The sequence below is a fragment of the Ctenopharyngodon idella genome, chromosome 7 (genome assembly GCF_019924925.1).
Source record: "Ctenopharyngodon idella isolate HZGC_01 chromosome 7, HZGC01, whole genome shotgun sequence".
In the NCBI taxonomy this organism is placed as follows: Eukaryota; Metazoa; Chordata; class Actinopteri; order Cypriniformes; family Xenocyprididae; genus Ctenopharyngodon; species Ctenopharyngodon idella.
In genome coordinates, this window is record NC_067226.1 from 9,490,320 (window position 1) to 9,514,500 (window position 24,181).

Consider the following 24,181-nt stretch of genomic DNA (forward strand, 5'->3'; position numbering starts at 1 on the left):
TTGGAAATCAGGGTCCCAGAGTCTGGAGGAAGAGAGGAGAGGCACATAATCCATGTTGCTTGAGGTCCAGTGTAAAGTTTCCACAGTCAGTGATGGTTTGGGGTGCCATGTCATCTACTGGTGTTGGTCCACTGTGTTTTCTGAGGTCCAAGGTCAACACAGCCGTATACCAGGAAGTTTTAGAGCACTTCATGCTTCTAGTCATTGAGGCTGTATCATTTCAGAAAAGTAAGTAGGACACTCCGAACGCGACCTTCGAACGCGTCCTTCTTTCACAGGAATTCGGAGGATGCATGAGGTGTATCCTTCGCTGCTGCAGATAGCCCACAGTTCTTTGCATCACTGTTAACAACCGTCATTTATTTGAAAAAAAAAAAAAAAAAAAAAATAGCGGCCGCGGCAGATGTACATGTAGGCTACAGTACAAGTAAAGATGTGGTGTTTAATTGTAAGTAATTTCAAGCTTGTTTTTGTTTTAAACTATTCTTCTTAATACCCCCCTCTTTTGTCTCTGCAACAAATATATGTTGTACATACACTACAGCTCCTCAAGCATTACCTAAAATAAAACAAGTGAATATATTTTCTTTTCAAATTACTTTCCAAATTTATAAATAATTTTCATTAATTTATCTGTTGTGAGAGCGCAATGATGCTGCCGTGAACGTGTTGGCATAGCAACGTGATACTGCTGTTTGTCTTATGAAGGATGTCTCGTTTAATTCTGGTTAAGGACACTCCGTATATCTCATCCTTCACAGGATGCGTCCTCAGGAGGATGCAGCCTTCGAAATTAAATGAAATGAGACACAGCTAGTGATAAGAAGTGTATCAAACTGTCAAAGTCACGTGATTTCAGTAAAACAAAGCTTCGTTACGTCAAAACTGTTTCGAAACTTCAATGGTTCACCAGTAGAGGGCGATGATAAAGTGAACCCATGAATCATGCAGATTCACTGAGAACAATTGATCAAGGATTTTCCCTATGGTTTTACCAGATCTCTGATCAGTTTTATACATTTGTAGATGTTTTAATTAGACATTAGAATAATTAAAATGAATAATGTTATTAATCTCTTATTGGCCTGTTTAGCTTGAGCCATGGAACAAAAAAAAAAAAACAAGCCCTGAAAATTGATAAAAGAACACATATTATACAGACACTCTATATTTAATCTTATTAGATAATCTTATTAGTTAATTGCATTTAATAGATTTTACTTTCAATAAAACATTTGCAATAGATTTGTAAAAGGTGTTTTTATGCATGTTTGGCCTGAGTTTTGTGGCATTTACACTGTTCTGACCACTAGGGGTCACCGTGGAGACGGGTGTCAGATTGTTCCGAAGCCTCGACACATTACTGCACATTTTCTTCAACTGCTTCAGTGTTTCGCGAAGCCTCAATCTGCCCATCTCTAGTTTTAGGACAACTTTGATGAAAGATTTTTGATCCACTTCAAATGTTGACTACTGTATACATACATACATACCCAGCAAGAGCTTCAGTTGATTCGGCAGTCAAATGACATACACTTGTGGTCAGAATTATAGACACCCTTTTATTCAATACTTTTTTCAACCTTCTTTTGCCAAGATAACAGCTCTGAGTCTTCACCTATAATGCCTGATGATTTTGGAGAACACCTGATAAGAGATCAGAGATCATTCCTCCATACTGAATCTCTCCAGATCCTTCAGATTCCCAGCTCCATGTTGGTGCTTCTCGTCTTCAGTTCACTCCACACATTTTCTTTAGGGTTCAGGTCAGGGGACTGGGACGGCCATGGCAGAAGCTTCATTTTGTGCTCAGTGACACATTTTTGTGTTGATTTTGATGTTTGTTTTGGATCATTGTCCTGACTGAAGATCCAAACATAGCCTATTATAAGATTCCTAGCAGAGGGAGTCAGGTTTTGATTTTTTTTATCTGTTGGTATTTGATAGAATCCATGATACCATGTATCTGAACAAGATGTCCAGGACCTCCAGCAGAAGAATAGGCCCACAACATTAAAGATCCAGCAGTATATTTAACCGTGGGCATGGGGCCTTTAAATATTTTTTTCACTTTCATCTGACCACAGAAGCCAGTGCTGTTTGAAGTTCCAGTCGTGTCTGACAACTGAATATACTGGAGTTTGTTTTTGGATGAGCAAGGAGGATTTTTCTTGAAACCCTCCCGAACAACTTGTGGTGATGTAGGTGCTGTTTGATAATTTTTCTTAGGCTTTTCTTAGGCTAACTCTCCTCCTCACCATGCATTAGGACGATATAGACACAAGTCCTCTTTCAGGCGATTTGTAACATCTTCAGTTGATTGGAACTTCTTGATTTTTGCCCTGATGGTGGAAATGGGGATTTTCAATGCTTTAGGTATTTTCTTATAGCCACTTTGTATTTTGTGAAGCTCAACAATCTTTTGCTGTACATCTGGGCCTGTATTTATCAAGCCTTTGAGAATTACAAGAACACTTCTAAGAATTGACTTAAGAGTAAAAAAATTCTTGGCTCAAAGCTGCGCTTAAAAGTTAGTCATCAAGCATCTCATCTCATCTAAAAATGTAAAAATGAACTGGAATATATTTCAGAGATATTTTACTCTTAGGATTTTTTTTTTTGAATGAAAGATCAAAAGGAGAAACAATGCAGATTTATTTTTACAGCCATGTTTGATCATATTTACCAAGGGTGCCAATAATTCTGACCACTAAATTATTGCAATATAATTTTGACTGAAATCAACAGCTCTTGATTTAAGTAGCCCTGGGATAATGTACAATTATTATAGCAAAATAAACCTAACTGATCAGTATTATGCTGGTTGATGTCATTGTTTTTTTTTCTTTTTTTCAAGGGCACCTTTAATTCTGCTAAATTTGTAGCTACATGGCAGAATGTGTGGGCACTTCCAATTCATTAACCACTATAGTAAATAACTGGAAGAATAACAGTAAATGGAATAATAATAAGTGCTACAAACTGCGTTTATGCGATTGTGATAATAAATTAAAATATGCTAATAAATAAGAGTTTGCGACGTCAAGCTGCAAAACAGACAGTTTTTGTACAGCTAAAATAACGATTGAGATCGGATGCCTCGACACAAGTTACAATGGCTTCGTCCACTCTAATGTTAGGAGTATGGTGAATATGTGATGTTATTCTGAAGTAAATCATGATGACAGACCATTGTGTGCAGCCTATTCACTAATTTTAGAAATGTCATTCTTAACGCATGCAGAATTCAAGACAGACCGACACAATAAGAGACATTTGGGCATTTATTCTTTTTATTGATACACTACCTCAGAAGAGCCTATGCCGCATGGTGTTCCCTTTGAATAATTTCAAAAAGCACTGCAGTCTTAAAAATTACAAAATGTTAAATACAAAATGTACATGAAACAACAATACAAGGCTCCGTAAACATCAACTGAACCTGTACTTTTATTTTACAAACCATCCAAGCTACCCAAACTTTAGGAATGACATCCATTTCAAAGTATCAAAAATAGAGTTCTGGTGTCTGCGTTGTCATCTGTATGTAAAATGGGAACACATTGTTCGATCTTTGGTTTCTAAAGAATGAAAATAGGTGCTTATCTGGGGACCCTGCTTCATCCCAGAACTCCCCATCAGTTTGTTTGTTTTTCTGTCTTGATTCTCAAAAAAACACTATTGCTAAATCAAACTCAAACCTTATGACACACATTCTCTAAAACTGAATTTTAACACAAGTTAAGGCTTTCCTACGTATATTTGATAGTTTAAATTAAATAGTCAAGTGTCATTAAAAACACCTGTCACTATATGTAAGGGTTTACATACAACAAAATATATATATACTTACATACTGTATAGATGCAAGAGTAACAAACAAACCTGCTATTTGTATGTTTGAAAATCAGTCACACCGTCATATTGTCTGTCCTTGCATAGCCTAATGTATCCGTGTGCTTTTACACCATTTAAATTCAGAGGTTTTTAAAAATACAAAAACAAATATCTACAATTCATTGGATACAAACTGACATAAGCGCATCCACACAAAACTGTTCAGATGCTTGCTCTGTGCATGAACAGACACATCTTGACACACAGAACTCTTGTCTGGCATACTACCCTATGAAGAAGCATCTCTACAGCATCTAGTCTAGAGGCATCAAGGTTTTCTTTTTTCTATTTTTTTTTTTTTCTTATAGGCAGAAGGCAGGTTTATAGTGCATAGCAGTTTTTTCTTTTTCAAACATAATTAACAGTCATGAATACAGCTGTATGTCTCACAAAGACTGAAAAAAAGATAAGAAAAAATCTTAATTGAATTGTGCCAGTTTTCATGAAGAAAAAAAAAAACAGTTGAGAAAACAACTGTAATCTTCAAATTAAACTTTTAAGGCAAGGAACCAATAGAAATTAATAGATTTGTTTGCATCAAACTGCATCTGCTCTGGCAGTGTCCGTCGTTTGTGTCTGACCCAAAGAGTGAAGTACAGAGGAAACCAGCCTAAACTGTTTTTGTCCACATGAGAGCAAATTGTGAGCAAATATGAGCACTATAATTGTCTAAGATGGGCTGATATAGATGGTTTGGATTTCAACCTTTATGAAAAGTCCCAGAATGCAGCAATGACACAAACTGAGAGCAGCTTTCAAGTCACTTTATAGTAACAGGAAATTCACTTGTTGATTGTCAAGATGCAACCTTTTATGGGCCAAAAAAAAAAAAAAAAAAAAAAAAAAAAATTCAACCAATTGAATATGGTTATTCCTTGACATCAAACCTGCAATGTTTTTTTTCCAATGCATTTTTTTGTCTAATCGAAGGCACAAAAGCGAGTCTCAGCATAGTCAACATAATTTTATGTTTGAGTTCAATGAAGATAAAGTCTATATATATATATATATATATATATATATAGACTTTATATATAGACTTTATTCTCTTCAGACCTTTTGGTCTAAATGAGTTTATCTTCCCATGCAACTGTACAAAACGTTATCTTTAGAATCTGAGAACAATTAATTTGACTTTTAAAGAACAGCACTGTGAAAGTAAGATTGATCTAACACAATTCACAGCACTCCAGAACACAAGATGAAGCTCAGCTACTAAGTATAAAATACACACACTGGATTTTACCATGTCCCCTTTCAAAAAAAAAGAAAAGAAAAGAAATAAAAACTAATATAAATTCTCAGCATAAAGCCTGTTAACAATCACAGCTACTACATAAGGCATTTGTTCAACCTGAAGAGGAAATGGGCCTATCATCAGACATTATCTACAGCTCAGAAAGTCACTAGACATGTGGAATGTTGCATATTATTACTACAGACTCAGTGCAGCGCCTGAGGGCCGTCCACTAGAGGGCAGCACTGGGAGAATGTGTACTGAAAAAGGCGGCATTTCCGCTGGTAAGAAGGCGAAATGAGGGCATCTATCATGGTTCGAGCAGCCCTCGGTTATTCCACTAAAGTGACTGTAGAATTGCTGCATATTCCGGTCAGGGATGAGGGTGCTCGACTGCATAGCTAGCCAATCCGAGGGGTAAATCTGCAAGCCGCAAATAATAATACATCATGCTGTCAGAGAGCCCTGAATTATTGGTTTTATTTCCAAGAGAACGAATCTAAGTTTACTCCCACTCAACCATGTCTGCACACGTGTACAGTACACCTGATTTTGCGTACAGTATATAGCTGTGTTCATGAATCAAGGGTAAGCAATAATTGTCATTAAATTGCACTGGATCCACGCTGGGGAAGGTCGTTTTCAGCCTATTGGGTTAAAACTTGCCGACCAGCTCTGGAGTCCTGTGAAGATTGTCTGAGAGTCTGACGTGGTGTGTTGTGGGCTAGGACTGACTGTGTGCAGCTGGAGAGCCCCCATGAGCCCCTGGGGCCTGAGACATGTCTCTGCCTATGATCTCATTCACTGAAAGACACAAAAAGAGACATTATTCAAAATGTAATTTATTCCTGTGATGGTATAGGTGTTATTCAGCATCATTACTCTAGTCTTCAGTCACATGATCCTTCAGAAATCATTCTAATATGCTGATTTGGTGCTCTGCTCAAGAAACATTTCTTATTTCTCATCCCCATTTGTCATCGATGGAGTTCCTTGCCACCGTCGCCTTTTGCTTGCTTAGTTGAGGACACTTAATATTCGACAATAATGACTTAACACTATTGGATGAGAAATGAACTGAATTGGATGACAACATCAGTGCTTTCCCCAGAGATGCTTTATAGCTGAACTGAACTCATTCCATAACTGATGAACTTTACACAGTTATTGAACCGAACTGAATAAAAACTGGACTGATTTCAACTGAATAATGTAAAGCTGCTTTGAAACAATCTGTATTGTATGAAGCACTAAATAAAGGTGACATGACAGCTTAATATTTTTGTGTAAACTGATATATTTTTCAGGATCCTTTATAAATATAGTTCAAAATAACTTATTTGAAATAGAACATTTTTGTAACACTATTGTCTTAACTGTCACTTCTGATAAATTTCATGTGTCCTTGCTGAATAAAAGCATTAATTTCTTTCAAAAAAAAAAGAAAAAAAAAAAAAGAATTTACTACCCCTTGAGCATTTTAAAAACCATTACTGTATCTAACCATTGAAGGGCAGTGTTGAGCTGTGTAAAGTCGAGTACAGACATCATCCTTGAGGGCCGATGGAAATAAAAGACAGATAAAAGGGGGCAGAAAAAAAACTTTGGTATGACTACTCAGAAAAATTTGCGTGCTAGCGTGCGTCTGTGTACGTGAGGATGTAAGTTCTGACAGCAGCACTCTTAATAAGATGACCACAAAACAGGCTATAAAGTCATCCTCCGTTTCTTTAACTACTAGGCTTCGGTGCAGGCAGTCGCATCAGTTCATTATGAGTTTAATGGCCTTTGATTACATTTCCTCTCGCCTGTTGGCTTGAGCTTTTAGAGCACTATGAAAAGCCTGTATAAAATTGATCCATTGTTAAAACACATGTTCCATATCCCAGAAGACAGTAGAGCAAGTGTGGTAATTACTTTAGCAGGCAGAGAGACTGAGGTTAAGCAAGTAGCCAAACTTTTTTTTTTTAACAGTTTGTCCCAGCAGGGTTCTGATTAATGCCATGAAAATGTGGCCATTTCTCTACACATGCGCTATTGGATAGTGGATTTTCTCATAAAGCATATAAAATGCCTAGTTTTAGCAAGCACGATGATGAAAAAATCTTTCAACGACAAAAATTCATCCTATAAAAAAGAAAAACAACAGAGAAGAGAGAGAAATCTAGGGCAAAGATGGTTCCTTACTTCGTGGAAAAAAATTATTGTTCCTTAGGAGAGATGGCAGGTTTTGACACACTCACCACAACATTCAATGACCAGATTTCCAAGCTTGTCATCGGAGTAAAAAACATCTATAAAAGGCGATGACAAATCTGAGGGAAAAGCCGCAGAGCAGATAAACAAGTTTGACTGTTGAAGGGGGCCTCAGGTATCATTCATACGGGTACCTGCCTCTGCAAGCGAGTTAATAATCCCTGCATTCCTCACCCAGACAAACCATGACTGACTGGGATGGACCAGGTTTCACCACATTTTCCAAAAAAAAAAAAAAAAAAAAAAAAAAAAAAAAAAAAGGTGAGCTCAGTCAAAGTGAACAAATATGTCACTCTATTGCCTACACAGGATTACAGATAAGCTTTAGTGGACATATATAACGGCATAAACAGTCATTTGGTAACAAGACATCTAAAGGCAAAGAGCTGGACATGGTGATAAAAATAGCATTAAAGGTAAATGAAAGAATACGTGTGTTTAAATGTGAAATATGGCAGATGGTGTTACAAAAAAGTGGCAGAACACCATATAAAGGACTGTGCTGATCTGCTCGGTAAATCAAAATAATGAACATCTCCTACAATAATCCTGACGTAGGGTGAATATTTAAAGCGGTTGTGTAGTGTGCGTTAGTATGTAATACTACTGATGTTTGTGATGACTTACACGCGACTCTTTGGTGTTTAAAAAAAATCTAAATGTCATGACAACTTACTATCGTGCCGTCACGTTAGTATCATTCAGGTGTGTCACTTTTGCATAAGTATTGTAGTTATTTGTGTATACTGAAGATTATATCTTGTGTTGCTTTGTGCATGGCGTCTTTTATTAGTGATTTTTTAGTGTTTTTATTCATGTTTATTATTAGGTTTATGTTGTTCACAGCTGTCAACTGTTATTCTGTGTGTTCGAAGTTTAGCGTTGTTTTGGTACCTTTCTTATGTGGTTGATGTTATTATTTTGTGATGGTTTTTGTGTGCGAAACTCGCATGTTTTGAGTGTGTGTCTGTGTGTTGTGTTTCAAATGCCCAGCCGCTGTCACAGATCATCCTGTTGGCGTAGGCGGCTCTTCCTCTTGCATGAACACACTTCACACATGCAGACCTGCTCTGGGCTGATTGTGAGTTCTGCTTTAAAAGCCACTCAACGTGCTGTTGTCTGCCTCTCACGCCGCACAAACAATCTAACAATCTTACACACACACTCTGCACAACGTGCACTGCACAACCTCACACACATTGTAGTAGAAGACTGATACAACTTACAAAACATACTGAGTAAATGTAAATGTCAGACTTATCACACTTATTCAATAATTTGCAACTCTCATATATATACATATATATTATAAATATATATATATATAAATATATATATATATATATATTTGTATGTGTGTGTATATATATATATATATATATATATATATATATATATATATATATATATACACACACACACATACATACACACACACACACGCACACATATATATATATATATGTGCCATAAACAACAAACTATTGCAGATACGTGTTTAAAAGCAATAATGAAGTAAAAATATATATATATAATTGGAAAAAAAAGAGGCTATTATTATTTAGCTATTATTTAGCTATTGCCATGAAGCATTAAACACACACACAAACATCTGGTAAAGAGAAAAATAACAAATTAAAAAAATGTATGTCAGTACACAGTCAGTCAATAAATACAGACAGCTATTTAATCAGCGTCTGTGGTGTGCCTGTGGTATTGGCAGATTTTTAAGGGTACCGATTTTTTTTTTAGAGAAGACTAATATGTCATCTGCCACGGTATTCGTTCTACTTTGAAGAGGACTTTCTTATTTTAAAACGTTATTTTCCTGTCTGCTTCTAGATCAAAAGCTTTCTTTTCTCACTTTTTCCATTTTTGTGACACTAAAGCACACTGTAGTTTCTCATGTTCATTCAAACACACACATACACGCTGCAGTTTCAATGCGTACTCTCTTTGTTCAACGTTTGGACCAGTCTGGAAAGCAAGTCACCTCAGGAGACTCAGAGTCTATAAAAACTCTATTCCAATTACAGTTGCTTACTGTGAATGAACTGTGAACAGCACAAAGTACAAATCTCATCAACATATTGAGGGAGTAAATGTCTAAACTGAGACCTGAGCTCTGTCGATATTAGCGATGCATCTGACTCAGTTAAATACGGGAAGTTACTGTGCAATATATCGCAATATAGCAGCAACTGACTTGAGAGGTTTCAACATCGTCTTTCCCCACATGTAAGAAAGCATGATTCATCTCAATCTATTTCGCATAATGCTTGAGAGTCTCAGTGTAGAGTCTTTAAACGGGGATCCTCTGTGGATGAGTGGTAGGGGCCATCCCTTATTACCATATGATATACAGGGTCTGAGCCTGAGAGCTTTCCAACAGCAAAACTCTGAGCTGGGGTAAATGATATTGTTTGACGGTGCTGCCCCGAGACTGTGAATCACTGGACTAGCCACTGCACTGGCTGACCGTTAACTGAGGCATCAGTTGAGATGGGCTCTCACTCTCTGAATAACCAGAAATGGGCAACATGAAAATAACAATGACTAACTGGTTACTGGATCTGGAACTGGTTTTTTTTTTTTTTTAATTTAAGGAAAAATATAAATTTATAACAAATATTTGGTCTCACACTAGTTAGCCCTACTGAGTGACCACTTAATTTAAGCTAAATTTGCAACCCTGTTACCCTATGGGATAGTTTTATAAATGTACATTTTACTTAAATGTCTATTTTTGTGTGTATTGCTAGAAAATAACAAAACAAATAAACTAACATTTTAAACTATACTTAGAAATTAGCAGAGTTGCAAAATTGCCAGAGTTAAAAAATGATGTAACACCCATTTCCTAAAACAGGAACTATGAAATGTGATTCCATTGTAGGTGAGATCCTGATGATGAGACATATTTTGTTCTATTTTCAAAGCAGCGAATGCATTGTGTTACGATGGAAAGTATTATACTAGGTAAGACTGACCTCATTAGCCGGGGCACCTGATAGAGAACACCAATTTCCATTTCGGAAAAAAACAAAAAAACAAGTCAGATGTTTAAATGAAGGGATCTGTAGCTTCAAAACTAGATGTGAAATCTAGACTGTTTTTAGGACATGGGTAATGACAGGGTGTTCTCTTGGTTTGCTTTTTTATGACCTCTGTACATTAAACTACACAAATCTCTCTCTTTTTTTTTTTTAAACAACTAAAAAAGAGAGACAAAAAGTGCCTGAGAGAGCACAAGGGGGCAGTTAGTTTGATCTGTGAATCACATTGTGGATTCCCCATCTAAAGAGTCAGTGATTCACCCCCATTTTCTTTGACCAGAGGCTGCCGCAACCTCTTTAACATGTTTTACATGTTTAGTCATTGGCATTAACAATCAGTACAGTGTAGCCATGGGGCAAAACTATATAGCTGTGTAGGTGCCGTTAAAAAAACTCAAGCCGATTGTTGCGTTTTAATGTGTGTTCAACTTATGGAGAATTTTTTTGTTTAAATTATGAAAAATAAATATTTAAAAAGGAACTCTTCAAGTGAATTTTAAAATGAAAACAGATTATCCCAGGTGAATAAAACAAAACGTTCCTAATAAAAGTTTGAGAGGAGCACATTCTTATAACTAAAATCATAAGATCAAAGCACAATGTGCATACACACAGCCACATGTTGCACTCCTTACCACAATTATTCTGGCCTCCCTCCTCCACCCAAATACACATTTTACTTCTATAACTAGATTCATAAAGGAACTTTGAATCAGCAGATTTAGAGATATATATATATATATAAAAAGATGCACAGTGGAACAAAGTTTCCAACAAAACAAATAAATGCAAAATTCAAATTATGCCATACAAAACAGAATTATCCAGTACATTTAATCATTTAGCAGACACTTTTATCCAAATCAACTTACAAATGAGGAAAGACAAGCAATTTATCAACAATATTAGCAGTGTAACAATATCAAACTTAACCTTAAAAGACCCAAAAATTAAAAAAATCAAAACCTGTATCCAATATGTAATATCCAATGTTCATTTATCTGATCTTTCTTCATAAAACAGCATAAAAGAAAAGAAAAAAGACATTTTTCAAAAAAATTTTTTTTTTTGGGTCCATTCAATTGGGAGTAAAAAGGCATCAAACCTGTTAGGTTAAACATTCTTCAGAATATCTTTTTCTTCTACATAAAATGAATTTTTATTTTGGGTGAACAAAACAAGAGTAGTACAGAAAAAAATAATAGATAAAACAAGAGAATAGAGATTTTTTCCCACTCATATACACAACATAATAAGGTGAAAATGTCATGCCAGAGAACAAATAAGTATGAGTTGGAGTTTCCTGGTCAGAGAGCTCACCCCTGTCACATCAATTCCCTAGGATCTTTGCACCATGCCACATCTCTGCAGCCAAACACCACAGCATTGCAAATTGGACAGACCACAACACCGCTGCCCACCTCCGCCAAGACCTCAAAATTATGTTCCTGTAACTGTAATTGTACGGAAAGATGACACGAAACCAGGTTTCCAGTGGTTTCAGAAGAGTTCTCTGATTGTGTTTAACGAGCTGCGTTGGGCCCAGAGCTCTGTTTTTTCCCTTCCACACTCTCTTTTTCCCTCAGAGATGAGAGAAGTTGTGTTATTAATTTGACACAGTCATTTACCACTGGCTAAAAGCTACAGACCTGGAATATGTTGCACGATGAAGTTTCCGTACCCACAAACGGAAAGAGGGAAACAGACAAATAACGGATGAGAGCAGCACATGAGGATATACGTTATAAGGAGCAGTTCGAACAAAACAAATTTGATTATGGTTACTTTAGTAAATTCCACACGTTAAAACTAATTGTCATCCCTTGGCAGAACAGGCTGACACTGAGATATTAGCTCTAGGACACAAAGTGAGAAACCGTGTTTGTGTGTGTGTAGAGTACGTCAGGAATACGGGACCCGAAGACAGCAGGCCTTTGCCTATTATTAACCCAGATCAGTGCACTCATGCCGGGGTGGCAGCTGCACACAGACATCCACGAGAACAAAGGAGCACAAGCACACGCCTGCGTACACATCTCAAACACAGACCTCTGGGAGGACATTAATTAAATACAATTGACATGAAAAAGAGAGGAGAGGAAAGAAGAGATGAGGCAAGAGAAAAAAGAAGTGACTAAGACTAGAGTAAGTACTGACACACACAGCTCCTTCTGTTCAGCACGAGGGAACCAATCCAAACTCATCAGGGAAAATATGGCACCCAATTCCTTATGCTCGTCTTACACGAACACACACACACACACACACATACATACATACGGCTCCATCGGCACATAAGCCGTCTACATTTAATCATGGATATCATGTTGAGAGATAAATCCAATGGTACTAATAGTAGACTTCTCAAATTACAATACTCTTTTAATAACTTATTTACATCTCCTATATTCTATTTCATTTTATGACCTTTCTGTTTGAAAGTGTGCGCGTTTGTGTCAATTCCCTGTTTTTTTGTCGTCCATCTGTCAGTCTGTCTGTAGCCCCTCCCCAACACCACCTGCAAAGAGTCTTTGACATCACCTGTGCCATCTGTTCACACACACACACACACAAACACACAGCACCGTACGAACGATTCTTATTTGTCCATGAAAAACCCCAAACAGTTCCAGCCCTTACATATGAGCTTTCTATATAAATAAACTTCAATCCACCCAGTTGTAGCACTGACTCCATGTAGACCTGGAATAAAAACAATAGGACCGGACTATCAGGTGGGATCCCCGCCTACCACAATCTGCTAGTAAGCATTATTAAAACTTGTTTAACCAGTATCAAAACAGCTTTGGAAATGAAAGCCGGTGCGATTTGTAAATAAACACCAGGTTTTACACTAAATGATCACAGAAATCACACAACTCCCAGAATGCACTGTAACTGACAAAGTGACAGCCACTGAATTCTGCTGAAAAGTGATTCATCAAATGGAACTGAAGTATCTGGGGCCATAAAAGTGCCAGGAAAGTGTGATTAAGAACTGCAGAGTCTGACTGATACATAAACTTACATTTAAATCTAGTGAAACTCTCAGCCAGCTGCAGAGCACTTACAGTTAACCATGAAGAGTGATTCATGACTCTTATGAACAGTATCGAGAGACAAGAGAGCAAGAAAAATTAAAACGTTATACTTAAATGCAATAATCATGCAATATAATATATGGAATATGGTAAATAAATGACATGCATTTTTCTAAATAGTGTTTATAGTTTCAGTTTATTCATTAAATAGGCCTATCATAATGCTTTCGCAAAACATGCTGTACATTTCAATAATAGTGGTGGCTGTATGTTGACGTGAAAGAAGGTTTATGTCAGTGACTGGAGCTGTGTTCTGTTCTATTTGCAGTTCATTTCTGACCTCCTTAACAACTCGACGGTACTCAAGAGCTTCAGTCAGAATGACACAGACCCTATTTATAGTGTGTGCTTTAGGGAGGATACAGTCCCTGGTGGAATCAGTTCAAAATTTCACTTTTAAAAAGGCTCAACTCCATCCCATCTCGCACACTGAATGCATGAGGACGGCTAATGTTACAGTATATGTGAGCAACATGTAGGCAGTGAGCTTGTGTGGCTGAGCATGCCTATTTTGAAATATCGAGAGTGTATGAGCACACGTATGTGAAATGGTGAATTAGAACGTGCACATCTGTGAATTAGTATGCTGCTGGCCAAATGTGTGAAGTGTGTGTGTGTGTGTGTGTGTGTGTGTTTGTTTTAATTAAAAATGCTGAATCCTTCTGGACTCACACTTCACTACACACACACACACACACTTGTCTAATTTGAGTGACTCAAGCTGTTTATTAACTCTGTCTGACTGCACATTTGAATATGTAACGGAAGATTGGCAGAAAGCAGAAGTGACTCCCCGTGATCGAATTCTGGTCCAGGAATGGTATCTTAAAGTGGGGGATGATATGTACCATAGTCATATCATCATATCGTCAGCCTGTGAGAATGCCGATACATGATATTATCGCGTGGGGGTTTGTTTACTTATTTGAGCATTAACTTACTTATTGACTTGTTTATTTACAATTTATTTAATTTTTTACTTTGTTTTATTATTGCGGGAAAAAAATATTTTTTTTAAAAATCATTTTGTGGACTAATATGAAGTTGGTCATGAAGAAAAATGTCACATCGCATAGAAATATACAACCCGTGGATATCACACATGCAACTTGCAAACTTTGCACAAGAGTTATGTCGGCGAAGGACTCTCCAACCACAGTCAATTATTCCCTGAAAGTGAAAGCAAAAACCGACAGAGCTTTTGGCATCTGACGCTGTCAGCGGATTAATTCTCTCAGACACAATGAGAGTTGAATCTACCTCAATGCTGATAACGGTATATCAACTATCTTAATGTATTGGCTTTATTTTTCTCTTGTGGACATACATTAAGGATAGGGAAAAAATAAAAAGATTCAATTTTTAAGTCAGTGTTTGAAGCTGCTTTTAATTTTCACCAATGACTGATTACTGTGCTGTGTCCGGACCTAAAGGCTGTCATTAGGCCTATATCATTTTAGTAATAACATATTATTATTATTAATTTGTAATTGTATTGTTATTAGTAGCATTAAAATGTTTTATGTGTTATGTGCCTTTGCTTAAACAACAACTACAAGAATGATGTGTCTCTTTTATAACAATCATTCTTGACAATTTGTGAATAGATCACCTTGCAATTCAATTTTGATGTGGGATGTAGTTTTGTAGTTTTAAAGACATTTACTTTGAGGATTCCTCAATCCTCATACACGTCTATCAGTGTTGCAAGTGTGGTTATGTGGTGATGTCATTATGAAATTAGGGAAGGCAAATGAATTGTAGATCCTAATAATAACACAAGCCTTATAATAATAATAATAATAACTTAATAAATTAATGGGAAAACGAGCCAATTATCGTCTTGATATCGTCAAAAGCATCAGCAATATCTCTGATTATTGCTGATACACGATACTATCGTCTGTCAGCACAACACTAGTGTCTTACAAAAATGACGACATTGCTGGAATCTGTGCTGATGAACAGCATTATCCTGAACTCTCTCATCAGCCATCCATGAAAAAATAATCTACTGTGATAGATGCACCAGGTTCAGTGTAATACAGCCCACACAGCAAACACATTTTCAGTTGTAAATGGCTTTGAATAAGGAATCCATTGTGGTCTGTTTTCTGTGCTTCTCACATAAACACACCGTCAGCAAAAACTATCCACATAAACACTGAAGCTAAGGAACAAGCTCTCTCGCTCTGGCTACATCCAGAATGGAATACTACGGTACGGCTTACTGTATTCTGCACAGTAAACACTGAATATTGACTATTTTTAAAGACACAAAAACAAACATTTTAACTAGTAGTATGCTATTGTTCATGCTGTCATTACCTCATTATGTGCATGTAATTGTGACTGATGACAACTTAGCTTAAAGATAAAAATGGTTATATACAGTTTGGGGTCAGTAAGATTAATTTTTTTTTTTTTTTTTTTTCAAGAAATTTATACTTTCATTCAGCAAGGACACATTAAATTGATCAAAAGTGACATTTATAATGTTACAAAAGGTTTCTATTTCAAAGGCATGCTGCATTTTTTTAACTGATCAAAGAATGTAATCCTGAAAAAAATGTATTAGTTTCCACAAAAATATTTAGCAGCACTGTTTTTAACTAATAATAAGAAATTGTTCTTGAGTACCAAATCAGCATATAATGATTTCTGAAGGATCATGTGACACTGAAGACTGGAGTAATTGCTGCTAAAAGTCAGCTTTGCCCTCATATGAATAAATTAAATTTAAAATATATTAAAATATAAAAGTTCTTTTAAATTGCAAATAATGTCACATATTTTTAAAAAACGTAAGGTCACATTGAGTGCATTGCATTGAAATAGCATGCACTACTGTATACAGCAGGGCTTGACATTTAGCTTTGTTATGTGCTTGTCCTTTGGACAAATAAACAGGTCATTCACTTGTCCAATTTAAAAAAGTTACTTGTCCGGAAAGAAAAAATGATTTTTGAAATACTATAGTATATACACTGCAGAAACAGTGAGAGTAAAAAGGTAGTAAGCGACTCCAAACACAGCCTCTTTCCCTCCCCCACACTACTAACGTTCGGTCTCACAGTTCTGCTAAGAAGGATTACCAGCGTAATGAATCCGCCCTATGTCATGATACTCTTAAAATCTGGGACCTGCCAACCACTGTAATGCCTCAGGCAACTTATGCATGCAAATTCATTTTTTAGTAAATTAAGCATTAACTTGTTTATTTATAACATTCTATTGTTCTTGCTATACTAGTTCCTGTTATGAATAAGCTTCTACTGCACCGATTCACACATATTTATTCACCCTTAATGTATTATTTACACTGATTACATTACTGCAAGTACCTGTCATACTCTAATATCCATAAATATCATATATGAATAAAGTTAATAAAAAGGTAATTATTTCAGTGAGTACTACAGAAACTATAACGAAGGGGGGAAAACAGACATGTCTGCTGGTGGGATTCATGCATTGTTGTTTTAATCATCATAGCTAAACCAAATGCAATGGAAACTGTCTTCATATTTGCACTAAAATCTCAGAGCTACGAAATCTTCCAGTATAGTATTCTCCCCTAGCAAACTGTGGTAGCAGCGAACTCTTTCTGTCATATTTTTAATACATGTCAATCACAACAAATTATATTATAATATAGTATAATACATATATTTTTAACTGTAGAGAGCAAAACATTTTATATTATATTAAAACAGCTTTAGCTTTAAATATCTTTAGCATAAAGGTGATCATATATCAATATTTTGTGCTTCATTTTCTTATCATTTCCATACACTGCACTGCACCGGAAATTGCGGTGGCCACTGAGGCTAAATGTGAAAGGGACCATGCACATTCAAATCCTATCAAGTGTCATGAGATAAAAAGACAGTGTTTAACAAAATGCAATGACTCACCATCATCAAGCGTAATGTCCTGCAAGCCAATGGTACGGAAAGTGGGCTCTCTATCCTCTGGCTCCTGTTTGATGTTCAGCCTCTCTCCCTGTTGGCTCAGGGGGTGCACCAAAGGACCTGAAGGGGACAACCCAGCCAAAACAGGGCTGCTAGCCTGTGGGGAAGGCTGTCCAGAGAGCGTCATGGGCCCCAAGGGGCTGCTGGATGTAGGAGACGGGGAAGTAGGCGAATGGTAGGGGAGGGAATGGAGCTGGGGGGACGAGGGCCCAGAGTGGGGAGATGGCACCATACGAGCAGGAGCACTGGAGGGTGTGGGGCAGGAGGCAGAACGCTGCCCGGCTGGATGGTAGACCAGTGGACGCTGAAGCTGTGGGACTGGCTGTCCCAGCGTGTGGGTGGGTGATGGGACCTGACCTGGAGTGGGGCAGTGATAGCCTAGAGAGTGATGGTGAGGGGCTGAGTGGGCCATGACCTGGTTGCTACCTGTACAGGCTGCATGGCTGGGGCTGGAGCCAGGTCCCGGCGGCACTCCAGAGGTGGGTGTTGAAGAAGTTGGGCCGTACACCATCCCCAAACCCAGGGTGTGACACCCGGCCGGATCGGACTGGAACGTCATCCGCTCATAGGCCTGTGGGGAGCCCACAGTCATAGGAAGACTGTGCTGACCGTTGAATGGCATGTTGTGCTGTATGGGTGGGTAAGACGGCCTGGCAGTAGCAGCAGGGCCTGGGTGGAAGGGCATCTGGCATTCGGGAGGTGCATTCAGCCCTTGAGCCTGAAGGTGGGGCAGGTGGGGAAGAGTTGGGGAGCCCATTGGGGCGCAGGGGGCCTGGAGTGGGTGCAGGCCTGTAGCCAGGCCACGTGGGGAGCTAGACAGAAGGCCGTCTGGTGGGTGGGAGTGCTCTGGGGAGGACAGCGGCTGAGCGCAGACCAAACTGGCAGCATGGACCAGAGGCATAGACATGGGCGGCACGGCAGGGGAGTCCAGATCATCCCTATGTTCTTGCTTGACCAGGACTGGAAGGATGGAGAGAGAGAGAGAGAGAAAGAGAGAGAGAGAGAGAGAGAGAGAGAGAGAGAGAGAGAGAGAGAGAGAGAGAGAGAGAGAGAGAGAGAGAGAGAGAGAGAGAGAGAGAGAGAGAGAGAGAGAAATATATGGGTAAAAAAGGAAGAGAGAAAAAAAAAAAAAAAAAAAACTTTACTTGATAATCTTATTTGAAATCTCATTAGCTATAAAATGTCACTGAATTAGCCTGAACAGTAATTAACTGTTTCACAAATTTGGTACTTTTCAGTAATATCAGTAATACACCTTCAGGTATTTTTATTTATACTTTTATTGTGATCATATTGAGATGTCATGATGCCATTACATTAGCATATCAAACTGATTAACCATCCTGGACTGGAAATTTCTTTTAAAGTTTAATAGATTCACAGCACTAATGAACTCTTGTCCCATTTCCCATCTCCAATAAATCTGACAGCAAAATTATATGGCTAACATATGTTCAAGAATTATGCTCAGTATAAAAATTGCACATATTTCATTATGAGCCAATACTTCCATCAAACTCTTCTCTCCACTCCTAAATGTGCACACAATGAGTAATAGTAACACATAGTGTTCAGTAACCCATTTCCCGATCTGCCATTTCCCTGGCCTGCATGAGTGGGGGATATTTTTACTTGCTGCGGACTCTGAGAGAACATATGTTGCCTGCTTGAGTGCCATGTAAACCAGTGCTGAATTTGGGAACTGAAGAATGCTGTCTGCCCTCCAGCATTGCTCCAAATGGGAATCAAAATCCAGTTCACAGCCCATACGCTGCTGCAAGGCCATTACTGTGGTAAAACTGTAGTTTCCTTATATGAAGTGCAAGTGGCGACCATGTGTGGGAGAGAGTGTGAATGCATTTGAGTCTGGTGTTACTCACTGTGTACATATAATGCACTTGGAAAAAAAAAGTTTAGTTTCAGTTGATTAATACAGCTAATAGCATTCGCTTCCAGGTGCATTTTAGACCAAAGCTGGTGGATTTGTCTGTGACAAACAAAGAAGCCTCAGACAATCAATTAGGTGGATTACAAACTACTTCCTCGCAGGCCTAACAGCATTCACACTGTATATAGTTTAAATCTGGATTAAGATCTCTGCTTATCACATCAGACGTCTTATTCATTACCCATGAAAAGTCTGGCTCTACTCTAACAACACAGCACCTCAGCCCTTCCCCCGCCATGCCACTTTCTCAGTGGGCTGATGCCATGGCAACCACAGTCGCCGTGGCCTGTTCATAATATTGGCTGCCTGTGCTGTCATCTGATTGGCTGAAACCTGACGGGTTAGTGTGGAAAACAGGAAACCCTAATTTGAGTGGGTGCTTTGTGGAGCGGAGAGGGTGGGCGGGAGGCTGGGCCTATCTCGCTCTCTCACTCTCCCTCTCTTTTTTTTTTCTCAATCTCTTCTACAGGTTAGCATGCAACTCAGAGATAGAGACAGAAAAAAGTTGCTCACGTGTGATTCAATTACGCCAACGCTGTTTTTCGGTTTGACTCACTTTGGGAAATTAATACCAAACCAGCTTAATGCTATGAGAACTACACATGATTACACTTTATTAGAAACTCTATAAGCCATAATTAGATGTAACCTTTTATTGCACCCTGGATGCTGGTCTATCCCACATATGTATGCACAAATCAATTTCAAAAGCAGAGCTAATAAATGTGCTGATGTAATGCATGTCAACTAAACATGTGAGACACATTATTATTGTCATGTGAATCATCAAGCTCATGATTCAAGCTCAGACTTTTCATAGGGAAAATTTTTCAAAACGCAAAGCAATTCTCCAGAATATGACTCTTAAGACAGATGAAGCTAACAGGAGATGGAAACAGAATGAGAGCATTTAATGAGAGCGAGAAAAACAGAAAGACAAAGACAGTGAAGGGGTCTAGTTCTTGAGTAATAATAATAAATAATAAATTTGCATGGCTCTTGCCACATGTAAATCATGCTGATTCTTTCTTTATGGTGTTTTACATGAGCGGTTACCAGGTGCTCAACTGTTACTGGAACAACCTCATCCCTAACCACACTGGTGCACAGTGCAGAGGAACGCTGGCATGATCAAACGGGTGACTCTGTTGTGAAAACCCACATGTGTGCCATTCTTGTTACTGTTAGGTGAAGTTAGTAAGAAAACTGTTTTGCATGAAGGCCAGACTCAAACATAATCCAATTCTTGTAGTAATGTGGACATTATATTACATTATTGCATTTGTCACAAATTCCATAATACATTACATGATTCAATATATTTTATATTGCATTTTCTTGTTTATATTGTGATGTATCAGTTATTAATTAATGTTATTTTGGCTTTTTTTTTTTTTTTAACTGTAAAATGTAACCACAATTACAAAAACATATTGAGCTCATCTTTAACAGAGCTGTATTGAGTAAAATACAACCTGAACCTGTGAAGCACTCAGGACCTATGAAGGTACTTTTTTTTTTTTTTTTTTTAATTAATAGTTTTATTCAGCAAAAATACATTAATTTGACAATTACTGACAATAAAGATTTTTACTTTGGTATAAAAGATTTCTATTTCTGTTCTTTTGAAATTTCTAGTCATAAAGAATCTTAAAAAAAAAAAATGTTGGAAGATTGAAGTAATGGCTGCAAAAAAAAAAAAAAAAAAAAAAAAAAAAAAATCAGCGGTAACACTTTACAATAAGGTTCATTAGTTAACATTAATTAACTACATTACTTAGCATGAACTAATAATGAACTGCACTTCTACAGCATGTATTAATCTTTGTTAATGTTAATTTCAACATTTAGTAATACATTATTAAAATCTTGTTAACATTAGTTAATGTACTATGAACTAACATGAACAAACAATGAACTGTATTTTCCTTAACTAACGTTAACAAAGATTAGTAAATACAGTAACAAATGTATTGCTCATAGTTAGTTCATGTTAGTTAATACATTAACTAATGTTTAACTAATGAACCTTATTATAGAGTGTTACCAAATCAGCTTGGCCATGAAAGGAATAAATTACATTTTAAACTTAAAGATAAAATAGAATATATTAAAATAAATAACTAAATAACTATTAAATAACTGTTATATATATATATATATATATATCTTACCCCAAACTAAACGGTAGTGTATATAAATTTATATGAGGTCATAAAAGTACATGACATTGCTTAGTTAAGAGCAACAAATAGTTGAGTAATATTCTCAGCCATTATTTCCTTTAGGAAATGAGTGTTGTAATATGGAACGTGTTGTCGAATACAAACCTGGCAGATAGGTAAAGCGGTGTGACTGGCTCCTTTTCCGCTTGCCATTGCACACGTAGAACTGCACCTGCACTGCTGAAGTGACCGTCTTACTGTGATAAGGAGGCACCTCCACCACAATGTTTGACTATAGATGGAGACATGAAACATAACTTTACTAAACAACACATCATGGATGTCTGAGGCAAACCTCTTAAAGTTGTTCCACAGAAGAATACAAAGTTCAAACACAGCTCTAAAGACTCGCACTTCCAGATTCAGAAAGTTTCGACCCAACAGTCATCTTTGAACTCCCTCTCCCCTGCCTCTATTCTTCCATAGCTACTTTAACAATTTTGAAAGGATGCACAATGCCATATTATTGCAATAACATGCACAAGATACTTTAATCTGTTTTTTAGGATTTACATTTTTCTTCCATATTTTTATATATACTAATTGTTTTTTGTGTGTGTGGGTGTGCGTGTATGTGTGTGGAATGTGGTCGAATACAGTTTGTTTTTTATGAGAGAGATCACATTTCGTTGTACATCAAATACAACGACAATAAATGCAAACTAACTATATTCAAAAAATGTCCTAAAATCTATCATGTGTTAAAACATTCAGAGGACTGATGGGAATTTCAGCTTTTAGTTCAGTTAAAGAAGAAAAGAAAGACTGAAAAATGCTATGCAGACATATTTATGTCTCTGCTTTTGTTGGCAAATATTTATTGAGTCGTGTAAAAAGAAAAGCATTCACTTACTCCATGACTCTTCTCTCTGATGATCTTCGCCTCCACCTCCCACTGCGGTCTTCCATCTGAAGGAAGAAAAGCATTAGCTGCATACGCGAGAACAACATATTAGGCCGGCTACAATGACCTCAACTGAACTCTGTGTGCCAATATTTGCCCCTCAAATGTAGGTAACTTGACCCTCTCGTTATTACCGCCACAACCATCATGTCCACTGAAACTTCTAGGTTACAAATAGCTAATCAGTAATGGGGAGCTTTACTGCTGCATGTTTCTACAGGTGCTCCTGCACCGAATACAATGAGAAGCATGAAAAATTGTGCTTCACCTTTGGAATGATAAAATGATTAATTGAATTTGCTTGCAAACGATAAGCGTTTTTCCACAAAAGGAAAGAGGCTCAATTGCTCGAATAGATCAAAATGTCAGCTCTATGCAGGGACTGCATATAACAATGACCTGACCACAAAAACCAAATGTTATATTAAATACTCCCAAGAAAGAGGACTAGAAATGCTGGAGCTTTATTAGCAGAGTGAGTTCTTCACAGTGGGATACTCAAATCAGATCAGTCTCACTCTGTTTGGCCTTTACTGAGAGGAACAGAGAAGACTCTTAAGCCCCTAACAGGTAATGATGCAATTTATAAGGTCGTTAGAGTCTTAGAGAGATGTGTGGAATAACTTTATTTATTGTTGAATCATGGCAAGATGCGTGGAATTAATGAATTCAGTGCACAACGCATCCACATGCTGCCCATGGAGAGGCACAGGATCTCTCGGAAACATGCTGTCATCTCATTTTTCCTTTGACATGAAGCTAATCAACTGCGCAGACGTATTACAGACAGAAAATAAAAGCCAAGGGACCAGAGCCAACCGGTTAAGACTGATCCTGGATCAGTCACTTCATGGATCATAAATTACATAAACTGCACAAACAGCAGATCTGATTTACAGTCTTAAACACTTTTCCAGCTTTGAAGTTTGTGCTTGACATAAGTCTAACATGGGTCAAACAGCAGTATACTCCCAAGAATGTCTAAAATTAATGTCTAACAATGTGGGAATATTGGGGAAAAATTTCAAAAGGTTAATGTAGTGGGCACGATTTGAGGACTGCTATCAAATTGAAGATACCGCTGTGAGCAGTTTCATAATCACCTGGTGCATTACACTCCAGAGACTGCTGTTTACACAAGGTTACTGTGTAGAGTCTCAACTCCCTTCTGTGTCAAAAGGCAATTTGTTAATATGAGAATGACCTTGGATGCCTGTAATTTCAGCAGTAGTAGTACAGCAGCACATGTTGACATTCACCGGACACCAGAGAGGGCCCCACATGAGGGCAGGTTCAAACAGGAACCAGACTCCAAGAACACACACAAGAACGCATGCTGTCCTAATTCTTCAGCTCAGAAATACTGCTGTTCTGTTATTACTAGTATGATAAACAAACTCGTGAAAAATAAATTCTGGCAAAATCATACAAAGCCTTTGTGTGTCATTATGTGGAATTAAATGTCCTGCTGGCAAGCGGAAACTAACATGAATTGAAACAGATGGTTAATGTAACTCTTCACTTATAATTTCCTGAATCATTAATTATAAAAACTTTTTTGGTTAGCTTTTTTTCCCCATAGT

At 37.4% G+C, this 24,181-nt stretch overlaps 1 protein-coding gene across 1 annotated transcript in view; it reads right to left on the reverse strand.

Moving 5' to 3' along the window:
- Nucleotides 1-3,271: 3,271 nt before the first annotated feature.
- Nucleotides 3,272-24,181, reverse strand: part of nfatc3a (nuclear factor of activated T cells 3a) — an 81,081-nt gene continuing 60,171 nt past the window's right edge. The window contains exons 7-10 of the mRNA XM_051900227.1: nucleotides 22,548-22,603; nucleotides 21,800-21,926; nucleotides 17,465-18,481; nucleotides 3,272-5,938 (exon numbers count right to left, since the gene is read on the reverse strand). Of these exons, the coding sequence (XP_051756187.1) occupies nucleotides 5,859-5,938; nucleotides 17,465-18,481; nucleotides 21,800-21,926; nucleotides 22,548-22,603 (1,280 nt within the window). The 3' untranslated portion in view covers nucleotides 3,272-5,858. The remainder of the gene's footprint in view (nucleotides 5,939-17,464; nucleotides 18,482-21,799; nucleotides 21,927-22,547; nucleotides 22,604-24,181) is intronic.